The 20,333-nt window shown below is 41.3% G+C and overlaps 1 protein-coding gene and 1 non-coding gene across 2 annotated transcripts in view; one reads left to right on the top strand and one right to left on the bottom strand.

The window, feature by feature from the left end:
* The window catches only part of LOC126282402 (sialin-like), a 74,456-nt gene that overhangs the window by 33,246 nt on the left and 20,877 nt on the right, over positions 1 to 20,333 (bottom strand). The window contains exon 4 of the mRNA XM_049982060.1: positions 3,769 to 3,856. Coding sequence (XP_049838017.1) covers positions 3,769 to 3,856 — 88 coding nt within the window. The remainder of the gene's footprint in view (positions 1 to 3,768; positions 3,857 to 20,333) is intronic.
* Trnat-agu (transfer RNA threonine (anticodon AGU)) lies at positions 2,869 to 2,940 on the top strand. The gene has a single exon. It is a non-coding gene; the product is annotated as a tRNA-Thr (tRNA).

Raw genomic sequence — 20,333 nt, 5'->3', positions numbered from 1 at the left:
GAGCAAGGACATCAAAAGCAGATTAGCACTGGTCAAAAGAGCCTTACTGGCCAAGAGAAATCAACTAGCATCAAACATAGACCTTAATTTGAGGAAGAAATTTCTGAGAATGTACGCTTGGAGCCCAGCATTGTATGGTAGTGAAACATGGACTGTGAGAAAACCGGAACAGAAGAGAATCGGAGCATTTGAGATATGGTGCTACAGATGAAGGTTGACAAATGGTTCAGATGGCTCTGAGCACTAGGGGACTTAACATCTGAGGTCATCAGTCCCCTAGACTTAGAACTGCTTAAACCTAACTAACCTAAGGACATCACACACACCCATGCCCGAGGCAGGATTCGAACCTGCGACCGTAGCAGCAGCGCGGTTCCGGACTGAAGCGCCTAGAACCGCACGGCCACAACGGCCGGCGAAGGTTGACAATTATGTGGACTGATAAGATAAGGAACGAGGAGGTTCTGCGCAGAATCAAAGAGGAAAAGAATATGCGGGGAACACTGACAAGGATAATTGACAGGATGATAGGACATCTGTTAAGACATCAGGGAATGACTTCCATAGCACTAGAGGGAGCTGTGGAGGGCAAAAACTGTAAAGGAAAGACAGAGACTGGAATACATATAGCAAATAATTGAGGAAGTAGGTTGCAAGTGCTACTCTGGGATGAAGAGGTTGTCACAGAAGAGGCATTCGTGGTGGGCCTCATTACGCCAGGCAGAAGACTGATGACTCAAAAAAATCATCGAATGGCCTTCTATAAGAAGAACGTTGCATCGAAGGAGAAACCGAAGGTACTGAAAGATGTGGCGTGGCCGTCCCAAAGTCTTGACTGTAATCCAAATGAAATGGTCTGAGGTGAAGTGGAAATTTCGCATAAGAAGCAAAGAAAGTTTCTGCAATGTTGTTGAGCACGTGTGGAATCATGTAGTCTGACAATGTATTGACAGCATTTTTCGAGTTAGTGAGGCAGTTGGTAAGTCCAGGGGAGAATACCTTTATGGAACTTAAATATAGTTTTTCTGATTGTATTATCTATGTTTAAGCGAACATAATGATGTTTTTGGAGAAATAAAGTATTGTCTGTGCTCATAGTTGAAATATCAGATAACAGTGATGTCTTATTGAAATTAATGAGAAGCCACTATACAGTGTTGGTGTAGGGTAGTACGTCCCAAAATTAGCGATTTTCTGTCCCATTCAAGTCCTCAGCGAGGGAAAAATGTCTATTTATATCCCACAGTACGTGACCTAATCTCTTTTTTTCTTAACCTTAAAACCTACGTGAGACATACGGTGATCGCAGCAGTACTGTCGTACAGTCGTCGTCGAATAGCGATTCTGCGAGTTTTATACAACATGATTTTGTGGGAGAAACCTCCGTTGTCTGCTAAAGATAGCCGGTTAACTTCCCCTGGCATCGCTGTTCCGCTTTCGTTGGGACTATTACGAGCTGCAGCCATTGCAGCAGCGAATTTCTGAATTCGTTCGATCTCAGGGGCAGAATGCAGGCATCTTAATGGTTATTTCCTGCTCTCACTAATATCACTTCTCTGAAATTCGCTGCTTCTTGCCAGGACTTTACAGAAGTTTTTTGCCAAACGGTGCTCGAAAACCCCAGGCTTCATTGGAGAATGAACGCTATGCTCTTACCGCAAACCAATGATGCCTGATACAGAGAGATCAACCCATTGTTTTCGGACTGGAGAAAGCAATCTACACAGAATCAGCTCTGGTACCCACAACAGCCAAGAGGACGACCCCACGCTGGGACCAGGAAAAGTATGCTTTACGAGCTGTTGATTTATGTTATGGGCAGTATATGGCATTCATCTACATTTCAAGAGAGATCTATAAGTTCCACAAAGATGAAGTTTTGTTTAAGTTTTTTTGCATGCTCTTGGCAACATCCAATCTCAATGCTTTCCTGTAGACAAAAAAATAATCAGCAAACTCACTTTTGGTGCAGGTGACCTTATCTGAGAAATCGTTTGTGTATATTAAGAACATTATAGACCCTGTTACGTTTGCTTGGGGCACTACCGATGTTAACTTTGTTTCCGTGGACCGAAAACGAAACTAAAATTCAGAATATGGTTTAGCATGTCTTCAACTACTAAGACTTTTCACAAGAACATCCCTTATTTAGTGTGGCTGGCATATAACTGATGCACTGTTTTAGGTCGATAGCATGCAGCAGTATCTTCTCAGTGAACATAACTCTAAAAATCTTTTCCTCAAATACCCTTTTTTTACTTTTTTCCATCAACAACATTCATGAGACACTTGACCTTCCCATCTAAATTACTCGTACTTTCCACATAACACAAGTCTTTCTTCGTTGGAAGCAGTGGTTATGGAGTATACCACACAAGACGTTAATCTGATATTTTATTTGAGGTGAACATCTTAGCTGAATCGTTCCCCCTCCCCCCTCCACCACTCCCCTGTTCTATCTCTGGCTGACAACTGTAAGAGGAAGCATTACCAAAATTACGCGTGAATAGCTCATGAATAGTTTCTTTTCTCGAATGTTCACCTTTCTTATTGCTGAATTACAGCAGAACAAATTTGAAGAAGTAAACATTCTAATTAAATGTAACAACATGGTTCCAGAGATCTTTTACAGTGGCCTACATCTGTGATGTAAACATGTCAACTGAAGTGACGAATGAAAATTTATACGAAAGACAGGATTCGAACCTGTGTGCCCTGCTCACTAGACAGATGCACTAACCATTACACAACCGAGACAAAGTGGCTTTGTACAGTCGCACATACTACGGTAGTACGCCTCCCTCCTCAGTCCAAATTCCCATTCATGTCTCAGCCCACAGTATCAATGAAGTTGTGCAAAACCTCTGTGCCAGGGTGGCGTAGTGGTTAGCGCATCTGTCTAGTGAGCTGGAGACCTGGCTTCGAATCCCAGCCTTGGTACAAATTTTCGTTTATCGCGTCTGTCAGCATATATACATCACTGACGTATGAGACTTGAAACGATATCCTTAACCATATAGTTTCATTTGATTAAAGCCGCCTTGTGTGGGTTTCAGGTACGACCCCCTTTTCGTTGGATCCCGAGGTGCTATTCCAATTCAGTTGGAGACTCTCTGCAATGCTGTTCAAGGGGAATAACAATTGGGCTAAGGATTGCATGGGATTGTGACTGAGGATGGAAGATACTAAGGTATTCCGTGCAGTTGTGCAAAGCCACTGTGCCAGGGTGGAGTAGTGGTTAGCTCATCTGCCTAGTGAGCAAAGACCTGGGTGCGAATTCTGGCCTTGATACAAATTTTCATTCCTCGCTTCAGTCTGCATATATACGTCACAAACGTTCTAAGTTCATATGACAGTTTCCTCCCCCTGAAACTGAAAAGATGTACATGAAATAGGAGTTCCATCTGTTGAAGGAAATACGACTTTGTTGGCAACTCACACACTTTACTGTAGTAAATTTGCGAATGTGTACACGGTTTAAACGAAAGCTTACATGTGTATGTTTCCAGGAGAAAAATGATAAAGAAGCATGATTGAAATAATTATTTGGTTGATTATGGAGCGTTTGCCGTCATAATTAATAATCTACAAGAGGTTACATAGCGGAGCGATCAGTTCATCATCTTACAAGCGTCCTCTGTTTCCAACTCATTGCAGTGATTCAAACAATATCTGAAAGTACTCACTGTTGGAAGAATCTTCAGAGCTGCCCACTGCACTTCGACTGTGTGTGATCTGTTAATCACTGTGAGGTGATGTTAGACTAACCTGAAAACAATGCTCCTGTTATTTTCTGCAGCTCACTCTCGGGGAACCACTTTCGGAAAAGGACGTGCATCGCTGGAATTATGACGCCCTGCAAAGGAGAATGCGAATGATACACTGACTGTAACTGAAGGCGGACGTGAAGCCCACTGATGTATTTTTTATTAATATTCAGCTATGTTTCTGTTCGTTTTGCACAACATTTTTGTATCCTTCTAAACGACTATTGTTGCACTTTTTTACTAGGTACCGGGTGAAAGGTGACAACTGGTGTAGCCGGACTCTTTGCAAGGGAGGTTCAGCGGAAGACCTTAGCGGTGGTCTCTTAGACGCTGCATACTTTCAAAGGAACTGAGTGTAAGGCATCATCGGAAGCGAGGGATTAGCACACAAAACTGGTATTCCTTCTCAGTTACGTACTTTGGTGCTGTGACTGATTCCGAGTGGCGAAAAGCTCCCTATAAAGTTAAATTTACGCCTGAACAGCGATATGCACTGAGGTGACATAATTCGTGGGATAGCTCCTTATATCGTGTCGGACCTCCTTTTGCGCAAAGTAATGCAGTAACTCGAAGTAGTATTGGTTCACTAACTCGTTGGAAGTCACCTACAGAAATATTGAGCCATGCACCCTCTTACAGGCGTCCACAATCGTGAAAGGGTTGCCGGTGCAGGATTTTGTGGACGAACTGACCTCCCGTTATGTCCCATAAATGTTCGATGGTGTTCATGTCGCACCATCTAGGTGGCCTAATCATTTGCTTAAACTATCTAGAATGTTCTTCAAAACAATCGCGAACAATTGTGGTCCGATGACATGGCGCATTGTCATCCGTAATTGAAGTGCATGAACGGTTGCAAATGGTCTCCATGTAACCGAACATAGCTATTTCCAGTCAATGATCGGTTCGGTTGCCCCGGAGGATCGAGTCCATATCATGTATACACAGCCCACAACTTTATGGAGCCATCACCAGCTTGTACGGTGCCTTGTACATAACTTGCGTCGATGGGTTCATAGGGTCTGCGCCACACTCGATCCCTACCATCGGCTCTTACTAACTGAAATAGGGACTCACCTGGTCAGGACACGATTTTCCGTAGTCTAGGATCGAATCAGTGTTGTCATGAGACCAGGAGACACGTTGCAGGCGATGTCGTCCAGTTAGCGAAGGCACTTGGGTCAGTCGTTTGCTGCCATAGACCATTAAAGCCAAATTTCTCTGCATTGTCCTAACGGATACCTTCATCGTACGTCCCGCAGTTATTTCTGCGATTATTCACGCAGTGATTGACAGTTAACACTGACAACTCAACTTAAATACCGCTGCTCTCGGTAAGTGAAGGCCATCGCCGACTGCGTTGCCCGTAGTGAGAGGTAGTGCCTGAAATGGGGGTATTCTCAGCACGCTCTTGGAGTTGTGGATCTCGGGATATTGAATTCCCTAACGATTTCCGAAATAGTATGTCTTTTGCGTCTAAGTAGCCGGCACGGTAGCTCAGCGTGGTTGGTCAGAGGGCTGCTAGCCCCCTAATAAAAAACTGCGTAAAAGGAATCAACGATCGCCCTGAAAGGATATCTTGTGACGTCCGCCCAGACCAAACGCCACGAACAAAAAGAAAAAAAAGAAAAACGTGGTGAGCGCGACAGAATGTCAATCCTAAGGGACCGGGTTCGATTCCCGGCTGGGTCAGACATTTTCTCCGCTCAGGGAATGGATGTTGTGTTGTCCTAATCATCATCATTTCATCCCCATCGACGCGCAAGTCGGCAAAGTGGAGTCAAATCGGAAGACTTGCGCCAGGCGAACGGTCTACCCGACGGGAAGCCCTAGTCACATGACATTTACATTTTTACCTGAGTATAGGTGACCTGAATACACATGACAGCTCCGCCAATGCACTGCCCTTTTGTACGTTGTGTACTCGATACTACGGCCATTTGTCCGGAACCGCGCGACCGCTACGGTCGCAGGTTCAAATCCTGCCTCGGGCATGGATGTGTGTGATGTCCTTAGGTTAGTTAGGTTTCAGTAGTTCTAAGTTATAGGGGACTGATGACCTCAGATGTTAAGTCCCATAGTGCTCAGAACCATTTGAACTACGGCCATTTGTTTACGTGTATATCGCCTTCCCATGACTTTTCCCACCTTAGTGTATAACGTTAGTAAGATAGCAAGAGCGAATCGATTTATGGAGAAATTTGACACAAGATTTTACGATAATTTAACACAGATTAATGTAACAAATTTAACAACGCTGTATCTTATTTTAAACGTTACTATTAATATTTTTGTTTAAGCAACGGACTACAAAGGAAAATTAATAAAGACACCAAAGCAGGCACTTCTGCTCCAGTCCTTTTGATGTCGCCGCGGCCGCAGCGCTGGCCCGCCGGGGCCAGACTTTACCCGAAGGTTCACGCACCGGGACAAATCCTAAGTGTGCCCACAGCACCGCAACGCTATCATGATTCACATGACTCGTTTTCAGTTAACCTCCTTACTACCGTAATAATTAATTGTTTTAACTCATTACTGAATGTATTTTAAAAGGTAACTATCGTCAAGCAAGGAAAATAAAAAATTCGAAAATATTTTTGTGATTTTACAAAGCATAATGTAAATAATAATTTTTCTAAATTTTTGAGGGGCCTCGGGCCAACTCAGGCCCCATGGAGTCAGCGCCTGTGATCGTTCATGATATACTCATAAATATTTTGAGTTGTAATGTGAAGTTTTCAGTGTCTGTATAGCACAGTTTATATGATTTGCCGAAATTTTTTTAACATGTGTGCATAATGAAAGGATTATGGAAATATCCAAAATTGTCACGAGTTCACCAAAAACTACATTAATCGGGCTCAGTTCAGTGCCAAGGAAACTTCCGTTAAAATTAACACTTCTTTGAAAATTTAATATGCCAATTAATGCAGCTGCTCCAAATATTCCCTCCCAGATGTTCTTATGTCCTGTATCTTGTGCACGGTTTACATGGATTTCTCAAACACACTCTCATTCATCAGTCTGAAAAAATTCTTTCCGAAATCATCACCTGCAGTCACGCTTTTTTGTACCTTTATCTTAATTGGTCCCCTCAGCCAGTGAGTTTGCGTAAATTATTAAATTTAATAAACCTTTTTTATAGCTAGTTTATGTTGTAAACATTTTTTTGTATTCCTGCAGTAAATAACGTTGTTTTTCTTATAATATAGGGTCAAAAATAATTTCTTAGAATACTTACTATCATGTGGTGGTGACATTTTTGTCAGACGTAATGGCAAATCTGAATGAAAATCATCAGCATTCTCGAAATATTCGAGACAAACTTTTAAATGTACCCTATGTCACAATAGTCCCTTACATTTTCCAGTACAAAAGTTTCAACCCACTCTGGAGAAAGCCACACAAAATTCGACACCAAAAGATACTGCAACATCGCCCACTGTAAAGGCTATTCACATCAAGATACATGATGTAACATTCGTAAATTTTGTCATCTGGCCTTGAAAATGTTGTAGGCAGCTGCACTTCTGCGAGAACAATGAACAATACCACCTCTAATGTCTCTTTCAAAACAAACTGAAGTTATTTGATAAAATTGAAACAAATGTGCCCTCAGTCATAATTTTTTAATCTTATTAACCAGGTTTCATTAGGGGAAGTGGCAACAAAACGACTATTCACGTTGGTGTGTAGAATATGTGAGTCTGGCGACATACCATCTGACTTTCGGAAAAGCATCATCCACACAATTCCGAAGACGGTAAGAGCTGACAAGTGCGAGAATTATCGCACAATCAGCTTAACAGCTCATGCATCGAAGCTGCTTACAAGAATAATATACAGAAGAATGGAAAAGAAAATTGAGAATGTGCTAGGTGACGATCAGTTTGGCTTTAGGAAAAGTAAAGGCACGAGAGAGGCAATTCTGACGTTACGGCTAATAATGGAAGCAAGGCTAAAGAAAAATCAAGACACGTTCATAGGATTTGTCGATCTGGAAAAAGCGTTCGACAATATAAAATGGTGCAAGCTGTTCGAGATTCTGAAAAAAGTAGGGGTAAGCTATAGGGAGAGACGGGTCATATACAATATGTACAACAACCAAGAGGGAATAATAACAGTGGACGATCAAGAACGAAGTGCTCGTATTAAGAAGGGTGTAAGACAAGGCAGTAGCCTTTCGCCCCTACTCTTCAATCTGTACATCGAGGAAGCTGTAATGGAAATAAAAGAAAGGTTCAGGAGTGGAATCAAAATACAAGGTGAAAGGATATCAATGATACGATTCGCTGATGACATTGCTATTCTGAGTGAAAGTAAAGAAGAATTAAATGATCTGCTGAACGGAATGAACAGTCTAATGAGTACAAAGTATGGTTTGAGAGTAAATCGGAGAAAGACGAAGGTAATGAGAAGTAGTAGAAATGAGAACAGCGAGAAATTTAACATCAGGATTGATGGTCACGAAGTCAATGAAGTTAAGGAATTCTGCTACCTAGGCAGTAAAATAACCAGTGACGGACGGAGCAAGGACATTAAAAGCAGACTCGCTATGGCAGAAAAGGCATTTCTGGCCAAAAGAAGTCTACTAATATCAAATACCGGCCTTAATTTGAGGAAGAAATTTCTGAGGATGTACGTCTGGAGTACAGCATTCTATGGTGGTGAAACATGGACTGTGGGAAAACCGGAGCAGAAGATAATCGAAGCATTTGAGATGTGGTGCTATAGACGAATGTTGAAAATTAGGTGGACTGATAAGGTAAGGAATGAGGAGGTTCTACGCAGAATCGGAGAGGAAAGGAATATGTGGAAAACACTGATAAGGAGAAGGGGCAGGATGGTAGGACATCTGCTTAGACATGAGGGAATGACGTCCATGGTACTAGAGGGAGCTGTAGAGGGCAAAAACCGTAGAGGAAGACAGAGATTGGAATATCTGAAGCAAATAATTGAGGACGTAGGTTGCAAGTGCTACTCTGAGATGAAGAGGTTAGCATAGGAAAGGAATTCGTGGCGGGCCGCATCAAACCAGTCATTAGTCAAAGTGGTCCGTTGCATCCTGTGGCTGTACAGGTATGAGTAGCCCTTAGAGGCTTGCTTTCACACATTGATTTTAAATATTTTGTGACTAAAGCCTTTCTGGCCTGTTATTTATTTTATATGTGATATGTGAGTACTGTCTGTCTTGTAGTGTTAGAAAGTACTTACACTTTTTTATATACAAAAATTTGTTCTTCCCTCAAATTTGTAATTATTTTATGGACCACTTTAAATGTTTAAATTCTGATGCATGCACTCTTAGAAGTGTTGAAACCTAGTTAACAAGACTAAGAAATTGTGACTGAGGGCTCATTTGTTTCAATTTTAATTCAGAAACGGTCACTGAACCAAGCAGCCGTTTCGAAACTTTGTGAAGTTATTCGATATCGGTAAGAAGCTGCGATTCCGCTTTAGTATTTTTCAGCAGAGGATCAGAAGCAAACCGGGTGAAGTAATGTAATGCGCAGTATCCAATTAATATGTCTTAGGGCATAGACGGCGATTGCTAGGAAGCAGTATTATGTCAATTTTCAAATATGAATGGAAATAATATCCAAGTGCTTTAATACAGTCCATACAATCACGCTCTTTGGTCCTTGCCTTTTGTTAAAGTCTCGCTTGTTAATAAAGCCTCCAACTTTTCAATCGAAGGTAAGTGATCTTCTAGCAAACACGATTCATTGCTCACATATTCATACAGAAAAATTCCCTGCCGATCAGCTAGATAAAACTATCATCACGAAAATATTTCCTCATTGTATTGAGTACATCTGATTTCAGGTGTTGGTGCACACTTTTCGAGGGAATAAGCCAAGAAATTTAACAAATAGACAAATCGAAAATTTATATAACAGTTTCAGTCTTGGTACAATACTGCTTTACTTTTCGTAAAAGATTTACTCGTATGTTTCTCCCAGTAAAGATGACATGTTGAGCTACATACAGGCACAATGAAAGGACTGTTTGGAACTGAGCTTTCTTCAGAAAGGATAACACACACATTACTGCAACCAAGTACACCTCAGGCACACATGACTGCTACCTCCAGGTGCTCTGGCCAGAATGCAGCTGTGTCTCGTCGTACTGAAGCAGCAATCTATAATGGGCATTGGTAGAAAGCGGCGCAGAGTGAAGATGGGTATTGGGAGGATGTAATATGACAGTAGGGCTGAAAACTGTTGGGTGGAAGGTGTGAGGACAGTAGCGTACTGTAGGCTGAGACCGGGACGATTTCGGGAACGAAGGATGTGTTGTAAAGATAACTCTTATCTGCACGGTTCAGAAAAGCGGAGTGTGGAGGGGAGGGTCCAGATCGTCTGGGTTGTGAAGCAACCATTGAAATCAGGCATGTTATGTTCAGCTGCATATTGTACAAGAAGGTGGTCCACTCTACAGTTGGCACAACTTGGCGATGGCCATTAATCCTGGTGGGCAGCTGTTTGACCGGCATTCCAATATAAAAAGTTGTGCAATGATTGAAACAGAGCTGGTATATGACACAGCTGATTTCACAGGTGGTCTGGCCACTTTTAAGGTAGGATAAGCTGGTGACAAGACTGGAATAGAAATTGCTAGGTCGGTGGATTACGTAGGTCTTGCACCTGGATCTTCCATGGATGTGAAATCTATGGTGAGGGGTTGGGATTGGGAATGGCATGGAGATGGACAAGGATGTTGTGGAGTTTGGGTGTGAGACAGAACACCGCTTTAGGAGGAGTGGCAATGATGTAGGATGTCCCTTATGTCAGAGTGTGGTGATAGATAATCGATGTCCTCACAGAGAATGTGGTTCAGTTGTTTCAGAATGCGGTGACAAAGGTGGTGCTCCTTTGTAGCTGGTTCTTGCGGGTGGTGGGAGGATTGGGGGTGTGTGGGGATATGACATGGGAAATCTGTTTGTGGAGTAGGTCTGGAGGATATTGAGTGTCTGTGAAAGTTTTTGTGAGATCTTCAACATACTGAACAAGGGATTTCTGGTCACTGCAGATATTCTGTCCGCAAGTGGCTATGCTGTATGGGTGGGATTTTTTGGTGAGGAAGGGAAGGCAGTGTCGAAATGTCGATATTTTTGGTGTTTGGTGGGTTTGATGTGGTCAGAGTTGTGGATGGAGCTATGGGATGTCAATATACAGGAAGATGGAACAATGGGTTGAGGAGGAAGAGGTGTAGCAAGTGAGAGAGAAGGTGTTGAGGCTGCAGAGGAATGAGTATCGAGTGTCTTGGCCCTGAGTCCAGATCATGAAGATATCATCAACAAACTTGAAACAAACTAGTAGTTTGGGGTCTTTGGAGGCTAAGAAGCTTTCCTCTAGATGACCCATAAGTAGGCTGGAATAAGAGGGTGCCATTTGAGGGCCCATTGCTGTGCCACAGATTTCTTCAAAGCAGAAGTAGTTGTGTGTTGAAGTATAGTTAATAAGATGTATGAGGAGTAAGGTAGTGGGTTTGAGCCTGCAGAATGTTGGGACAGATAGCGTTTAATAGCAGCAAGATGGTGGGCATTTGGGGACTGGTATACAGGGAAATGGCGTCAGAAAAGAGGAGTATTGCTGATATTCCAACATGGACTTTCTGTTCTTTGAGTAATACGAGGGCTATCCACAAAGTACATTACGTTTGGGAATTAAAATAAATAAAGTATTGGAATTTTTTTATTATATACAGATGAAAGCCACATTTAAATACTACTTTTCTACATAGTTGCCATTTAAATTAAGGCACTTATCGTAGCGATGGACGAGCTTGGAAATTCCTTCGTCGTAAAATTCGGCCGCCTGCGCCTTCAACCACGTGGTTACCTCTTCTTGAAGCTGTGCGTCGTCATCAAAACGCTGCATAGCCAACCACTTCTTCATTGCTGGGAATAAGTGGAAATCGCTCGGTGCCAGATTGGGACTGTACGGCGGATCAGGAAACAACTCTCACTTAAAAGATTCGAGAACTTCACGAGTGGCATTTGCCGTGTGGGCCCGGGCGTTGTTGTGAATCAGCAAGATCTTTGAGCCCAACTTTCCCCTGCGCTTGTTTTGTATTGCTCTTCTGAGGTTGTGCAGAGTTTGGCAATACTTTTGAGAGTTTATTGTTGTGCCTCTTTCCAGGAAATCCACAAAAATCACACCTTTTCTGTCCCAAAAGACAGTCGCCATCACCTTCCTTGCCGACATTGTCTGCATGCATTTCTTGGGTTTTTGGGAAGAAATTGTGTGCCCCCACTGCATTGAGTGCAATTTTTTCTCGCAGTTCACGTTCTTAACCCATGTTTCGTCACCAGTAACGATGCGATCGAGTAATGAGTCGCCATCTTTCTCGTAAGCGTCCAAAAACGTTAACGCTGCAGCCATTCGCTGATTTTTGTGAATCTCTCTCAAGATTTTTGGTGTCTGTCTTGCACAAAACTTGTGGTAACCAAGCATTTCGGTAATGATTTCGTGTAACAAACTTCGTGAAATTTGTGGAAAACTCATAGAGAGTTCCGTTATTGTGAAATTACGGTTTTCACGGACCGCGGCATCGACTTTTTCGACAAGTTCGGCAGTCACTATGCTGTGTCTTCCACTTCGCTCTTCGTCGTGAACGTTAGTTCGGCCATTTTTAAATTTTATGGCCCATTGACGCACTCCACCTTCAGTGATTATTTTGTCCCCATACACTTCACAAAGCTGCCGATAGATTTCTATCGGTGAGCAGTGTTTTGCAGTCAGAAACCTTATTACAGCACGCACTGCACACTTCGCGGCATTTTGAATTAACGCTGACAGTTCAAACTGTCACAGTAACTCAACGGAGTACAGCACGAACGTTTCACTGGCAACGGCAGGATGCCGACTGAGCGGCGGAATTCCATGACACCAAGATGGCCGCTCTAGCCCTGCCCCTAACGGACACAAACGAAAACGTAATGTACTTTGTGGATAGCCCTCGTATTTCTCCATTAACATGGAAAAACAGGAATTCGACCCAGGTTTAATTTGACTCCTTTGTCGTCAACTGTCAACTGTTGTCCTATAAGTTCATAATGAAGAAATGCCTATTGTGACTGTTCAGATTGTGGAATACAACAGGGACTGCATAGTCAGGCCTGTAACTCAAATTGCATATGGCAAGTGCTGTACCTCGACACACAGTGCTGAAATGGCAATGGTCTATGTGTTAATATCACCTTCCTCAAGTGGTTCTGGTCATATGTGGCAGACCTCTGTTAAGCGAAACGCTAATTCTTCTTTGAGACTTATTTCCATCTTCCTGAAATACCTTCTTCGAGTGAATCGCAGCTTTAATAACTCCCCCCCCCCCCCCCCCCCCATGTGTTGTTGAACTTCTGAGAAGTTCTGAACATTCGTGCTGCATCAGCAAGTGATGGGGAGGGAAACAGTATGCACAAGCACATTTCTGGAATTTTTTATCTCGTGTAAAATGCCTGCCCAAGTACCCACCAATTTCCACTTTTTTTCTGATAGACAGAAAAGGGATAAATTCAGACTTATCAACATATGCATCAATTTTTCTCAAAAGCATCTGTGACCTCAAGACAAGCGTAATCAATCAAACGTTAATCATATGCATGCGATCTATAACTGCTATCATTTCCTCCACATTTCAAGTAATGGGCTCGCTTCCACTCTTCAAGCAAAGATACGCAGACTCAAGGAAGTCAAAATGTACGTTTATTTCCTCATCTTAGTGCAGTATTACCTTTGTTGGCAACAATTATAATTTCACAGTGTAGTTATCGCAGCTGCTTATTCTCTCTAGCGTGTGAGCAAATCTTCAATAAGGGCATCTTTTCGAATTAAGTTGCCAATGACAGGGCACCAACTGCCCTCTGCTGAAAACGCTAAATGCAGAAGGATATGATCACATTTTACAGCACTGTATAGGATGTACAGCAGAGAAATAGTTCATGGAAAATGATTGTATCAGCATGAAAATGTTCCTTTCCAAAATAAAAAAGCAGCATCTGTCAGACAACGGTGTGTGGACTATAACATTTCTGAAGCGGACTGGCCTACTCATAATCCTAAACCAAACCTGACGGAACATCTTTAAGATGAGTAAGAATATCGACTTTGCTCCAGACCCCAGTGTCCAACATCACTACCCTATCTGGTATCCGCTCCTACCGGATTTCAAGCTGTCATAAAGGTGAAGGATGTACACATCTTGTATTAATTTTAGCACATTGCAATTTTTGCTAGGGTGATTTGTTGTAATTTTTGTTATAATGTGGCAACAACGGCGATGTATGATGCAATGCTTATCTGTAACCATGAGGGGAGAGAGAACTAAACTATTGCTGGCAATAATACATATGATAGTGAAATAAATTTATATTGAAGGAGAGCTCTGTTAGTAGTCTGAAATTAACGATAGCTGTTGAAAGGTTCAGTGTAGCCGTATATCACTGATATAGACGCCGGTAAAAATATGTGCTTTCAAAAGAGTTCCCGTAACTGCAGTGCTTTTATACATACCAGATTGTAGAGTGGAAGATAGTAGCCAACTAGGCAGCCATCTTTCCGCAGAGGAGGATGTCGACTGCGAGTGAGTGTTGTTGCATGTGAGATGGGGAGCTTAGATTATCTCACGTGCCTTAAAGAGCATAGTTGAATAATTTTTATCACCCGCCTAACTGTGGTCAGATATAGCACACACATGAAGACAGAGAAGCATTGGTGTTTCTTGCCTATGAGTATCTGTTTTCTATTGCTATACAAAACAGTGATGTAACACACACATCCAAGACTGAGTTTCACTTGTTATCTATTCATCGTAGCTTACAATCTTCCAAGATCATGTTTCTTGTGAATGTGTGGAACCAATATTAGATTCTTCGTCAACAAGATAGGACTTGTTTACTAATGCTTACTGATCACTTTCTTCCCATCAAACTTCCTGACTCAGCATGAGGGTGTGTTAGAAAGGCTGGAAGAATCACTGCAGTTGCTTATTTTCGTTGCTCCACCATCACAGTCGACACCATGATTGTAGTCACCATCATCAGTCATCACATTCTTCTTTCTGCATGCAAAATGTAAGTACGATATGCACTAAACAGTCTTACTAATGTAAACTCTTTGTTTGGTTACTAATTGCTTCTTGTAATTCATGTAAGTTCTGCTGGTGTTCTGTATTCGGTCCGCGCTCATGTGGCGTGCTTCTGTGCTGATCCAGGGGCAGAACACCTGATCCCAACGAGATGATAACAAATCGCTGGGAAAGTCTTAAGGGATTACATGGCTTACTCTGCTTGCATCTTAAGAAGTTGAAGTACGTGGGCAGTAGGGAAAGTGCAATATGCAGTGAGAGACTATTGGAGAAGGGGCCGTGTCATCTAATATTGAGCGTGGTATGTCGCAACACCACGTGGTGCTGATTCAACTGAGAGACTGCAAAATATACCTGCCACCAATATTCTCAAGCATCTGTGTTGTTGAACTTGTCTCTCTCAACAGTGGTGCCAAGTGCATAATTTCTTATACTGTAGAAGAGAGACCAATATATACACACATGATTTCGAAAATAGTCATATGTGATTTTCCTTTCGTATGAGCACAGAAGAAAAACTGTGTGTATAAAAATCTCAATTTATATTCTCAAAGTACCATGCAGTGGGACCTTTTTAAAATTATGTCTCTGAGATTATTAGAGCACCTTGTTTAATTCACAACAGTGTTTAGTTCTCTTATACAAAGTCCTTGATTTTGGTCGTGATCTGAATGATTTTCAGAAGTAAATGTGAAGGTAGCACATTTGCTTAAGAGGTAGTGCTTTACATATTCTGAATACCTTGCTGATTTTTAAGTACATAATAGTTATGAATGTATCTGTTGTACTGAGCTGTTTCTGTTTCACTGTGTTACACTGGCTGATCTTAATTGCCAAATATATTATCAATTCTGTACACAGTTTGCCTCCAATATGCAATTCAATGCCATTTCGATTTTATTAAGGTAGATACAGCAATCAGAACTTGCTTGCTTAATGGAGATATCTCACACGTTTCTAAAATTGTAATAACCTACTGTTTACAGTAGACGATATTTAAAAAATGTACAAGATGACGATTAAATTAGTATTTTTACGCTGTGTGTGTCAACAAGTGAAAGTACACTTTCATTTACTGTATGAAATTTTTTATGATAAAATTTATATTTACAGTGTTTTTGTTTGGCGGTTTTTTCGTTTCATCTACAGTATGTTAGACTGATGATTATGGGGGCAGATGTGGAAATAATTCGTGATGTTCCCTGGCCATAAATGTCAGTTGTTGTTTAATGACTAGGAAAGGATGGAAGAAGAGAGGGACAGGAAATACTGTGGCGTATAAATCAGAGAGATGGTGATGAGACTGTGTGTGCGCGCGCGCTTGTGTGTGTGTGTGTGTGTGTGTGTGTGTGTGTGTGTTGCGTGACAGGTAGAGAGAGAGAGAGAGAGAGAGAGAGAGAGAGAGAGAGCATGCAATTCAGAGGCAAATATCTTTGAAAATAGCGTTATTGTGTGCAAATGCCTTTGAACATAGTGGTACTTCTGGACTTTCACTTCTGCCTATCTTCAAACTTGACGCCATTTTTACTGCTTTACATTAATATTTCGCTGAGGTTGACGCGGCAAGACTAGGGTAAGTGGGCACCAGGAAGAGTGTACAAGGCACAACTGGACCAGTTCTGCTGTCCTGGATTTTTAAACTTCCGGTCATCACCACAATGTTGCATTTTCTTGAATTTATCACCATTACCATCTTTTATTTTTGAATTTCCTGCCACCATTTTTTTGGATGTTCAGATAAAGTTGTTTTCACATTCAGTTCGCCATAAGAATTTCAAAATTCACGCCACCATGGATTTTTTGTCAGCGCTAACTTGTGGCAGGGACTTGAACTGAGGATCTAAGTTGGCATATGTTTTTTAGGATCCACCGTGAAAGCACCGAACCACTTAATTTTAAATACTGTATTACATTGGCTATTGAAGTAACTGATTTTTTTTTTTGGACAGAAACATGTTGTCAAGCTATTGATAGATAGTTCTTACACAAGACGGTATTTTACTTAATATGAATTACTTCAAATATCAATATCAAAACCGCGATTGCTTTTCAAATACACTTTCTAGACAAAATATGATTCATCATACTTAATCCCCACATAAAATGCTATTGTCCAGTATGGATTATGATGACATACCATTAAGCTTTAATTCGGGTAATTTTATTCTACGAGTATGTTAATGTTTCGAGCACTACCAGTCTCATGTCGACTCTTTTCGGTTGAGATGTGTCAGTGATGTTTCATTTTCCTGCCTATGCTCATTATCAAATATAATATTACGTAATAAAGTACGTAAAGTAAAGAATCAATTACTGTTTATTAGGCTGGAAAATACACAGTGGAAAATTTCCAATCAACTGCTGCAATCTGTATATAACTTTGATTGTATGCTATCATAAAGCATTCTTCCAAAATGTGAGAGGAGAAATGGCCGAGCAAGCAGCTGGACCTCTAGAGTCAGTGGAAGCTGTTATCATGTGAAGGGCCCAATGCGACTTCCTGGACCTTCTAGAAGGTTGACATATGAATACATTTCCCACGAAACGAAAAGAAAGATGCAGTTCGAGTAGAGGGATGGCTTTTGGGCCCAGAGGGATGGGCTCATCATATTTCTGAAGTGGAAGAGATACAAAACTTGGGCCAAATAACTACTTTTTGGTTAATAAATATATGTACTAAAATTCTCATTATAGTTGATCCGAGTAGGTGTTAGTGTTTGTCAAAGTTGACGCTAGTAAAATATTTTAATTAGGTTTTCTAAGAAAATTGGCTTATCTGACGCCACAGGTGAGGAAAAGGTTACTTGAATGGATAACCATTCCTTGTTTGACAGAGATCGTTACGAATGTTGGCTGAGAGCAGATCATCTCGACGGAGACAATCGAATATACAGTGTTGGCGCTGAAAGCTGAAACAGTAGTTGATTTGATGTTGCTAAGTGAAATATACACAATCGCATATGAAGTGACTTTGAACGGTTAAGAAAGAGTTTTATTTTGAATGACGACTATAATTACAGACTAACATCGATGTGTGTATTTGCACTCAATAAACAATAACAAATTTTTACAAATCTTCAGATCTGTTGTACAGTCTTCTTGGAGATGTTTCAACTCTGTTATCGTTTTGGATGTGACATGTGAGTACATACTGAATGCATTTCGAAAAAAAGCATGCAGTTTAATACTTATGGAATATTCCGTAAGGTCTAGTAGGAGTTCTTCATAAACCAGCTTTCAGCTTCTTAAGCCATCTGCAGATAATTTAATACCAAGCAGATAGTCCACACTTCAGTGAAAATTCATAGCTGTACAAAAATTCTTGTACACGGATATGTGATATTTTATGACTATAGCGATATAAAACGCAAGTGTAATATAATACTTAAAGAGACTCTGAACACATAGATCTTACATTACATTATATTCGAATATTAAAACTACATTCATACAGTTTCAATGTTAAATATCCCAAATATAAGATTTATTTGTATGTTTGTATATCTTATATTACAGCATATTGAAATACTAAAACTATATTCATATAGCTGTAGTATCTAAATATACTGTAATATAAGATTTATTTGTTCAGAGTCTCTTTAGGTATTACATTATGCTTGCGTTTTGTATCGATATAGTCATAAAATGTCACACATTTTTGTACAGCGATCTTTGTACAGCTATGAACTTTCATTGAAGTTGTCTTTACAGACGAATGGAAAAACTGGTAGAAACCGACCTCAGGGAAGATCAGTTTAGGATTCCGTAGAAATATTGGAACACGTGATGCAATGGACCATACGACTTAGAAAGGCAAACCTACGTTTCTAGCATTTGTAAACTTAGAGACAGCTTGTGACAATGTTGACTGGAATACTTTCTTTCAAATTCTAAAGGTGGCAGAGGTAAAATACAGGGAGCGAAAGGCTATTTACAATTTGTACAGAAACCAGATGGCAGTTATAAGAGTCGAGGGGCGTGAAAGGGAAGCAGTGGTTGGGAAGGGAGTGAGACAGGGTTGTAGCCTCTCCCCGATGTTATTTAATCTGTATACCCGTGGCCTAGGGGTAGAGTCTTTCATTCATAATCAAAACGTCTTCGGTCCCAGGTTCGATCTCCTCCACTGCCTAATTTTTGATAAATAATCAGCAATGGCGGCCGAAGACTTCCGGCATAAGAAGTCGGCCTCATTCTGCCAACGGCCTTTCAAAAAGGGCGGAGGAGCGGATAGAGGTGGGAAATTGCCCCTAATAGCGGAAGAATCAGCAATGATCAACGACATGAGGATGCAGAAGGCAATGGAAACCACTGCATTAAAGACACGTAACGTGTATCCACAGGACATGTGGCCTGTAGTTGAAGAAGTGTCATGTTGATCTCTCCATTGGCAAAAGATTCCGGAATAGTCCCCCATTCGGATCTCCTGGAGGGGACTGCCAAGGGGGAGGTTACCATGAGAAAAAGATTGAATAATCAACGAAAGGATAACGTTCTACGAGTTGGGGCGTGGAATGTCAGAAGCTTGAACGTCGTAGGGAAACTAGAAAATCTGAAAAGGGAAAGGCAAAGGCTCAATCTAGATATAGTAGGGGTCAGTGAAGTGAAGTGGAAGGAAGACAAGGATTTCTGGTCAGATGAGTATCGGGTAATATCAACAGCAGCAGAAAATGGTATACAGGTGTAGGATTCGTTATGAATAGGAAGGTAGGTCAGAGGGTGTGTTACTGTAGGCAGTTCAGTGACCGGGTTGTTATAATCAGAATCGACAGCTGACCAACACCGACAACGATAGTTCAGGTATACATGCCGACGTCGCAAGCTGAAGATGAACAGATAGAGAAAGTGTATGAGGATACTGAAAGGGTAATGCAGTATGTAAAGGGGGACGAAAATCTAATAGTCATGGGCGACTGGAATGCAGTTGTAGGGGAAGGAGGAGAAGAAAAGGTTACAGGAGAATATGGGCTTGGGACAAGGAATGAAAGTGGAGAAAGGCTAATTGAGTTCTGTAACAAGTTTCAGCTAGTAATAGCGAATACCCTGTTCAATTAGATTACATCATGGTCAGACAGAGATTCCGAAATCAGATACTGGATTGTAAGGCGTACCCAGGAGCAGATATAGACTCAGATCACGATATAGTAGTGATGAAGAGTAGGCTGAAGTTCAAGACATTAGTTAGGAAGAATCAATACGCTCAGAAGTGGGATACGGAAGTTCTAAGAAATGACGAGATACGTTTGAAGTTCTCTAACGCTATAGATACAGCAATAAAGAATAGCGCAGTAGGCAACACAGTTGAAGAGGAATGGACGTCCCTAAAAAGGGCCATCACAGAAGTTGGGAAGGAAAACATAAATACAAAGAAGGTACCTGCGAAGAAACCATGGGTAACAGAAGAAATACTTCAGTTGATAGATGAAAGGAGGAAGTACAAACATGTTCCGGGAAAATCAGGAATACAGAAATACAAGT

The sequence above is a fragment of the Schistocerca gregaria genome, chromosome 7, assembly GCF_023897955.1.
Source record: "Schistocerca gregaria isolate iqSchGreg1 chromosome 7, iqSchGreg1.2, whole genome shotgun sequence".
NCBI lineage: Eukaryota > Metazoa > Arthropoda > Insecta > Orthoptera > Acrididae > Schistocerca > Schistocerca gregaria.
The sequence above is the reverse complement of the archived record's forward strand: the minus strand, read 5'-3'. Positions and strand labels throughout refer to the sequence as shown.